The 9,510-nt window shown below is 39.2% G+C and overlaps 1 protein-coding gene across 1 annotated transcript; it reads right to left on the reverse strand.

Moving 5' to 3' along the window:
• Positions 1 to 6,918: 6,918 nt before the first annotated feature.
• On the reverse strand, positions 6,919 to 8,383 carry LOC113331802 (uncharacterized protein DDB_G0290685-like). The gene is made up of 2 exons (XM_026578444.1): positions 8,181 to 8,383; positions 6,919 to 7,941 (listed from the first exon to the last, which is right to left on the reverse strand). The coding sequence occupies exons 1-2, from the start codon at positions 8,262 to 8,264 to the stop codon at positions 7,222 to 7,224; spliced, it is 804 nt and encodes a 267-aa protein (XP_026434229.1). The 5' UTR covers positions 8,265 to 8,383; the 3' UTR covers positions 6,919 to 7,221.
• Between the last annotated feature and the right edge of the window lie 1,127 nt (positions 8,384 to 9,510).

Genomic DNA, 9,510 nt, shown 5'->3' on the forward strand with positions numbered 1-9,510 from the left:
AGTTTCTTGTAATAGTCTTTAAAAATAAAATAAAAAATATAATATTAAGAGGTCTCAGAGCACAACACCTTCTTGATGCATTTAGCGGTGCTGCTGCTGCAGTCTCGGACGAGCTACTACAATCCATCACATGGGTGGTTAATTTGTGGCTTGGTGGTAGTTTCCCTTCATATCTTGGGGAATATATCACAAGTTCTCCCCTAACACCATTACTCAAGCCAGGAGGAGGTGTGAGACCTATTGCAGTCAGAACTATTTGGAGGCCACTATGTTCTAAACTTGCTACTACTTCAGCCTGCAAGCAGTTATCTTCGTATTTAGGCACATATCAGTTTGGAGTGGGTACACCTTGTGGTGGTGAAGGCGTCTTTCATGCTGCCAATAGATTGCTGGAGTTAAAGGGAGACTTCACAACTCAGACTATGATTTTAATAGACTTTACCAACGCCTTTAACCTTCTCGACATGTCTGCCATGATTAAGGAAGTCAGGTTACATTGCATAAGATCTCAAGGTGGGTTGAGTTTTGCTACTCAAACCCGACCAAACTCTACTACAATGAGTTTGCACTTTCCTCAGCTAAGGGTGTACAACAGGGAGACCCACTTGGTCCCCTTCTTTTTGCCCTGACTCTTCACCCCCTTGACATGAAGATTGCAACTCATTGTTCCCTGGATTTTGATGTCTGGTATCTCGACGACGGTATAATTTCAGGAGACACATTGGAAGTAGCCAAGACTTTGAAGATCATTCAAGAGGAAGGACCCAAAAGAGGTTTGTTCTTAAACATCATTAAAACAGAGATTTTTTGGCCTTGAACTGATCCGACAAGCTACCTAGAAGATGTTTTTCCTACTAACATTGGCAGGCCTGAGCTTGGTGTGAAGCTATTAGGTGGACCGGTCAGTTTAGATCAACAGTATTGCAGCAACATGGTAGTCAGCAGGATTGATAAGACAATCAACTTGATGACCAAGGTACGACAGATTCATGACCCACAGTGTGAGCTTTTATTGTTACGCAATGGCACAGGTGTCTCAAAAATTTATTTTACGTTGCACCACCAGTCCATTAGCTATACATGTTACATCTGCATGTTACGATCAACATTTACATCAATATCTGCGTCAGCTCGTTGTTGGTGCTGGTGCTGGCTTTGGAACGGTGCAGCAAAGACTGGCCACCTTACCCATCAGGTATGGTGGTTTTGGTGTGTACTCCATGGATAATACGGGGAAATATTGCTACCTGGCTTCGTATGTACAGACTCAGCATTTACAGCACAACATCCTAAAGCTTGCACCCCCATCAGATTCGAGTCCCATTTTTGACCATGCTCTACAGATCTTTACACAAGCATGTGGCACTACAAGTTATGCTTTCAATATCAACGACCCTGCCCCCCATTTCATGAAGTCTTTGGCAGCAATTTACTTTGATGTTGTTAAGGATACTTTGCCCTCATGTTTTGCCTTGACTGAACATGAATTTATTCTGTGGCAGTACAACAGGGAGAAACATGCTATGGATTTCCTAAAGTCCATTCCTATCCCTGGATTAAACCAAACAGTTGGGTCGCTCCAGTTTAGTGTTGTACTTCAATATCGATTAGGTATACCTTTCTTCGTGGCTGAGAGTGTATGTTCCATTTGTGCAAGGCCTATGGATATCTATGGTAACCACGCACTACATTTTGCCAGTGAAGTGGGTCCTAAACTTAGACATGACATGGTCAAAGATGTCTTTGCTGACATGTGCTACAAGCACGGAGTTGCCGCAAGGAAAGAAGTCTCACTGGGTTTTCTCTCCTACAGCGCGACCACATTAAAGCCAGCAGTTATTCTTGTCTACAATTGGGAATTTGGTAAATATTTTTGATTTGATGTCACAGGGGTCTCTCCGTTTACAAGTGCTAGAACTCGATCTTTCACACCCGACCATGCAATCTCGGCTGCTGTAACGCACAAATTGCACAAATACCTTGACCAATGCAGAACACATGGTTATGGCTTCCAAGTTTTGGCCTTCACCACCTTAGGTGAATTGAGTGAAGATACTATTTCTTTCCTTAAGAGTTTGAGAAACTGCCTTGTTATATATGATGTTAATCATAGAATTGGCAGTTCTTTTTTCCATAGAATGGGTATTATTATTAAAAAAGGTGTCGGAGCGCAAGCAAAATGTTCCCCGGCTTCCATCCATTACTGTGTAGACTGAGTTTTTCGAGGGCTCTGAAAACTGCTCTAGACAAAGTTCTTGCCAAATCCAATGAGTTATCTCCATGATTACAACTTTTACTGTTACCCATCTGTACTTTAAACCTTTACATGCCAAACAATGCCAATGAAGAGAGATCTGGTACTCGGAAGAAACTCCAAATCGCAGTTATCAATCGATCTTTGATTGAATGGGGTCAGCCTAATGGGTGTGTTACCAATGTCCAGCTCTTATTGGAGATTGTCAGACAGAACCAACAACGGCAACAACAACGTAAACAACCTCTAAGGAAGAAACAACATAAGACTAATGTTGAAGCGTGCCAAAAGAAACTCAACTATGGTCACTATATTGCAGCAATACGTATTCTGTCCTCCAATGGTGTTGCCCCTTCAAATGCAGATACACTCCACGAATTAAAGCTGAAACACTCAAGCACGTCCTCCTACAATACCGCCCGATAATCCCATTGCTGCTGCTGTATCCGTTGATTCCCTTGCTGTCGTAAAAGCCTTGAAGAGATTTCCAAAGGGTACGTCTTGCGGTCGTGATGGCCTTCGTGCCCAACATTTGTTAAACGCAACCAGTGGAGCTGCTGATGCTGTCGCGGAAAACCTGCCCTTGCCTGTTACAGCCGTTGCCAATTTGCTGCTTGCAGGCCGTTGCCCACCTGCTCTAGGCGAATACATCGCTAGTGCACCATTAACCCATTTACTAAAGCCTGGTGGTGGTCTTCGTCCAATCGCTGTGAGAACTATCTGGCGACGGTTATGTTCCAAACTGGAAGCATCTGTCGTGCTTATAGATATGACAACATACTTGGGTGACCATCAATTCGGAGTTGGAATTCCTTATGGAGGTGAAGGCATATTACACTCGGCCAACAGGTTTCTGGAATTGAAAGGTACCGATGATACCATGACTATGTTACTAATTGATTTCACCAACGCCTTCAACTTAGTTGACAGGACTGTCTTAATCAACGAAGTACGAGCCAAATGACCTAGTATTTCGAGATGGGTGGAATTTTTCTATGCACGACCTGCCAAGTTATACTACAATGAATTCACCTTGTCGTCTGCACAAGGGGTTCAACAAGGGGACCCTCTCGGCCCTCTACTCTTTTCCTTGGCTCTACATCCGCTCGTGTGTAAGATTGCGGCGCATTGTACACTTGACCTCCACGCCTGGTATTTAGACGATGCCACATTGATTGGAGATACCGCAGAAGTGTCAAAGGCTTTGCAAACTCTACAGGAAGATGGTCCTGTGAGAGGCCTATGTTTGAACATCCAGAAAACTGAAGTTTTCTGACCAAAAACTGATCGACGGTGCATTGTTGTTGATACCTTCCCGCCTGAGGTTGGTCGACCATTTACTGGTGTCCGTCTACTTGGAGGACCAGTTAGTTTAGATGATCAGTTTTGCAGCGAAACTATCCTGTCTAGAGTTGCCAAAACCACTCACCTGATGGACTGCATTAAAAATCTTCGAGACCCACAAGCTGAACTTTTACTTCTTCGTAACTGTGCGGGTGTTTCCAAGTTGTACTTCACCATGCGCACTACCAGACCACAGGTCATGCAGTCTGCCCAAATTCAATTCGACCAACACCTTCTTCAGTTTCTACGCTACTTGACTACAAGTGATGGTTCAAGCTTTGGAAAACTACAACAACGTATTGCCACTCTTCCTATTAAGGACAGAGGCTTAGGCGTGTATACTATGGAAGATACCATTCATTACTGCTATTTAGCATCTTGTTATCAAACCAAGTATCTTCAAATTACCATTTTGCAAGGCAGTACAGACCTCAGTCCTCACTTCCAGACTGTGCTGGACAAGTACATACGAGTGTGTGGTTTATCTCTTTCTTCTTTCAACATCAGTGACATCGCCCCACAACCCATGCACCATCTGGAGACCCGTTACTTTGATGCTGTCACGAAGGCTATACCATCCACTTTTATTATGTCTGAACGCGACTCCATTTTGTGGCAGTGCAACAAGAAACCGCATGCACATGATTACCTTAAAGCAATCCAAATTCGTGGACTTAACCAGGCTATAGGGCCACGACAATTTCACTCTATGCTACAATACCGCATAGGTATACCTCTCTTTGCTGAAGATAGCACTTGTTCTTACTGTAAACGTGTTATGGACAGGTTTGGTGACCATGCCATCCACTGTGCAAGTGAAGTGGGGCAGAAATACTATCATCACATGGCACGCGACCTATTTTCTGAGTTATGCTATAAAGCAGGAGTGGCGGCACGAAAAGAGGTTCCACTTGGTCTCACGTCAGACCGGAATACATCTTTTAAACCGGCTGCTATCATGGTGTATAATTGGGAGAACGGACGCGACATATGCTTCAATGTTACCGGCGTTTCACCATTTTTGAAAGGTGGAAACCGTGCGTTCACACCCGGGCATGCTATTGCAGCTGCTATTACCCGTAAACGAACCAAGTATGCTGATATATGTTCGTCCCATGGATATGATTTCGGTGTTTTGGCGTTCTCAACCCTAAGTGAACTAAGTGATGACTTTATTATCCTTTTGAAAATATTGAAGAACTCCATGGAGATCCATGATATTAATAATAACTTAGGCAGTTCTCCTTTTCATAGGTTAGGTATTATTATTCAGAAAGGCATTGGGGCGCAACTTATTGCCGACTCCCAGCCAAATTTTTGTAAATCATCTTTTGGGTTTCTTAATAAAAGCCTGTGCGACATCCTTTCAATAATAATAATAATAATAATAACAATAATAATAATAATAATATTTTCATAATAAAATAAAAGGGAAAAGAGGGGGGACTGACCAAAACCGGCGCATGGCTGGCCTCACCCTCACGGTTTCCTTTATTGTTATTGTTTTATTATTGTTTAGTCTTTTTTTTTCTGTTTTGATACAACTTCCATATCCTTGTTCTTCCATGTTTTTGGATGCTCCTTTTAGCATTGTTACTAAATATACTCGTGCCTTTTACTCGGGGCTTACTATGAGATGCCCCTTATACTTGAATAGTGAATATTCATTATTATTCCATAGAATTCAGCTGGGAAACGCCACGGATCGAAATAAGTAAATATTGGCGTTTAATTAATGAATTTCTTCTAGGAATTCGTCCGGAGAATTTGGCGCTAGAAGAAATTAATTAAATGCTTTGTGCTAGCAGACAACCTGTCTAGCAGCATTTAGTATATTCAGATGATCGAGATATGAGAGGTCATGACAACGTCATATTCGTTCAAAATATTTCTAGGAATTCAACCAGATGAATTAGCACTAGATTTACGCCTTTTACTAGAAGACAACCTGTCTAGCAGCGTCTTAATTAATCGCCTTTACTAGAAGACAACCTAACAAGAAGCGATAAATCGTTTTAGACATGAGAAGTGTTCATCTGGTAGTTCAATATTATTCAGGCCATGGTTGTGGAACCAAACATCTTTCAGACACATTGCAAATATTGAAAGGGATACTGAGTTGCTCAACATGAGATACATAGAATATTTAGAGCTTTTAAGAAAGAGGCTCTGATATTGTCGTCATGAATCATTGTCTTGACAAGGTTATGAAACTGCAATTTGTTTCTCTTGCGGAAAGAGAAGACATAAGACCTCTTATGCATTATGACATGGTCATAGATACGCCATTCTCGATGTGATTTTATGAATCTAGCCTTCGTCAAAAATCCACTATCAACAAAAGGACGTCAGCTAAGGGAATAAATTGCGTTGAGCCTTGTGAGGTTCAAGAGACGTAGAGATTCCAGTTCGAAGTTTGATAGTAGGCTGGTGTATGTAGCGTCTTAATATAATTTGGTGTTCGAACCTGGACGAGGTCTCGAGATTTTTTGCTGATGTTGTGTCTTCCTCGTTAACAAAACGTCTGGTGTCTTGTGTTTTTCCTTTTCCGTATTATATTTTTTCTCTTTATAATAAGATTTACACAAGTAGTACGTATTCAATTCTAGTAGATACGTTCATATTTACTTTGATCGATTACGAGACTCGTTCTTGTAGAATTCGCATCTTGAAATATAGATAACAAGTTTCATACTTGGCAGAATTCCGATTAGTTATTTGGATATTGATTTTTGAGATCGTCCAAGTATTCTTCTTAACAATCAGGTTCACAGACTCTATAGTCTAGACTTTCTGATTGAGAAGAGATAGAGATACAAAAAAACTATATATAGACATACTGTGAAGGATCATTAAGTTGGTTTATTTGCAATTGTGTTAGGTATTTTTCATACAGGCTGCCGAACGAAAAATTTGGTGGTATACTTGGTATCATCTCCTTTTCAAACATATATACGAGCTCTCATCACTTATCTAACTCCTAGACAAAATAACCACACTATTATATTATATATTATCGTTATCTATTTTGGATATGTGATTGATCGTAATTTGAATCAATTAAGTTTCCACTAAACATAAAAAGTTAAAAATTAGAAATTAAATTGAATTTCACAGATTTTTTTTTTCTTCTGATGTCCGAACATCCAAATTTTAATATATTTCCAAAAAAATAATTTGTTTAATTTTTATTTCTTCTAGCTTTTAGAAAAAGGGATGAATACATGAAAATTTCAATAAATGATTACAATTTGAAAGACATCAATTAAGTAACACGTCGATTTCCATTGTCCCAAAAATGTAACAACTCCATATAAAAGAACAAAATTTATAACATAAATATATCAAAAAATCGCGAAACAAATAACAACTATTTTTGGGAGAAAAAAAACAAACAAACAAATTCGAACCCTAACAAAAACAATTGCACGACCCTTCAAGGCACAAACTTGATTGCCATCTAACACAACCACTTAAAAGAAATAAAATGAAAATTGTGGTCTTCCCAGAAAACTTGTAACCTTTAGTCATTTTGTTTCCCTGTACTCTTACCAGCTTCCTTTTACTCCAAAATAAAAGTTGGGAGGTAAATGTACTAGTTTGGGCACTAAATAGTGATTTCCCTATTTATTTCCACCATCGTAGTTATTATCCGCATACGTATTTGTATCGCTTTTGTTTTTGTCTGTGACGACATTTGAACCACTTCCGTTTTTGTTTGTGGCTACATTCACACCACCTTTGTTCCCGTTGTCGAGTACGTTCACACCATCTTTGTTTTTGTCGGTGAGCACATTCACACCCCCATCGTTCCCGTTGGCGAGTACATTCACACCATCTTTGTTCTTGTCGGCGAGCACATTCACACCTCGATCATTCTCGTTGGCGAGTACATTGACACCATCTTTGTTCTTGTCGGCAAGCACATTCACACCTCCGTCGTTCCCGTTGGCGAGTACATTCACACCATCTTTGTTCCTGTTTGAAAGCACATTCACACCTCCGTTGTTCCCGTTGGCGAGTACATTCACACCATCTTTGTTCTTGTTTGAAAGCACATTCACACCTCCGTCGTTCCCGTTGACGAGTACGTTCACACCATCTTTGTTCTTGTTTGAAAGCACATTCACACCTCCATCGTTCCCATTGGCGAGTACATTCACACCATCTTTGTTCTTATTTGAAAGCACATTTACTCCACGTTGGTTTTCATCTGCGAGTATATTTATACCATCTTTGTTTCCGTTGGCGAGTATATTTACACCATCTTTATTATTGTTGGCAAGCACATTTATTCCATTTTGATTGTTTTTCGAGAGCATATCTATACCACCCAATCGCCTCTGTATAATTATTTTCAAAATGAAAAATGTCTATCAAAATAAAAATTAGAAAATAAAAGGACAACTTTCATACGGGAATAAAAAAATATGGAAACTGGTGACAGATTGTCAGCAATCCCGGATACCAAAAGGGTGAGCAATGCACGGTATTAATAGAATATATAAATAGTAATAAACCTAACCAACAGAACATATGTTTATGTTCACAAATCACTATTATAGGTAGATAGAATACGTACCGCGTCGACAATCGAGTAAGACATCATACTGATTAGACCAAGAAAAAAGATCGTAGAGAAAATAATGCCGGTACGGTTTGCCATTTCTAATCCCACTTAATCAACTAACTTGAAATGTGTTAATTCTCTCTCGCTACCAAAGTTTGTCGACCTCCTAAATAAGATCAGACTTGCTTTTTAAAGAGAAAGAGAACTTAACTTGATAGATAATGGAAAGTTGATGAGATTTAAATGCGCAACAAAGCTCTATTTATAGCAATGCCTCTTAGATTTCATTGGATAGTGTCTGGTTAGTTCTGTTTCAAGAAAATAAATAATGTTTAGATTAATTAATGTTCTTTTGGATATGAAATCTTCAACTATTCTGTTTTTATTTGAAATTGGCCATTGGGAGATATTTTATCAAATGACCAACAGTAGTGGTGCATTATAAGTTTTTATCAGGACAACACAAATGAAAGTGAATGATTAACTCTGAACCCGTGTATATGGACGGATGTTCAGTACACATCCGTTGTAACAATAATTGATTATTTTAGATTTTTTTGTTTTCAAAAACCCATAGATAGATTTAGTTAACTTTGATAATCCTCTCATAAGATCAAAGCTTCTAATTTACAAATGGAGCGTGAGAATATCCTAGCAATATTGCCCGTAGTTTTTTTTTTTTTTTTGAAGCAATATTGCCGGTAGTTGTCAGGCAAGGTTACTACGGGTTTGCACGACTGAATATGACCAAAAAGAGAAGAAACTGGATTTTTAATTCCGTTTCTGCTTTTGTTTTTGCCGTTTCATGAACACTACACAACAGTGTCTTGGCGTTACGCGGCGCCATTATTAGTGATCCTTTAAAATATTGGCATAGACTAAAACATTGATGCGACATCCACCCACGTCCATTAACTATGTTGCTAATTGGCTGGATGATTGATTATTTCCGTTGACAGCAGGTAATACTAGATGAACAGATATGAACTGATTATAATGCTAATCAGTTCTAATTACTTTGGTGATCTATTATTAGCATGTGCACGTCCTATTAACGTCTTGCCCACCACACACTAACGAAGATTTACTCGCAAGTCTTTACTACAAATAGTATTAGCGTGCACGTCTAATGTCGGCCACCTGAATGATTGTTCTTAACAATTGTTTTCGCATGCAACTTGAGCATATAAAATCAGAGAGGATTAAATAGCTAGTGCTACTCATGCAAGGCTATTAGAGTAATTTAATTATTTGTTTTTTCTTTTCTACTAAAAAGAAAAGAAAAAAAAGTCCAATCACCGATAACATCTAGCTAGAAATTGATATGATTTTTTTTTTTTTT

The sequence above is a fragment of the Papaver somniferum genome, chromosome 1 (genome assembly GCF_003573695.1).
Source record: "Papaver somniferum cultivar HN1 chromosome 1, ASM357369v1, whole genome shotgun sequence".
In the NCBI taxonomy this organism is placed as follows: domain Eukaryota; kingdom Viridiplantae; phylum Streptophyta; class Magnoliopsida; order Ranunculales; family Papaveraceae; genus Papaver; species Papaver somniferum.

Bases quoted from the DNA above. Each gene is read 5' to 3' on its own strand.
- LOC113331802 (XM_026578444.1), bottom strand. From the start codon at position 8,264: ATGGCAAACCGTACCGGCATTATTTTCTCTACGATCTTTTTTCTTGGT. The intron at 7,942-8,180 runs GTACGTATTCTA...ATAATTATACAG, and splicing joins CTTACTCGATTGTCGACGCG to AGGCGATTGGGTGGTATAGA.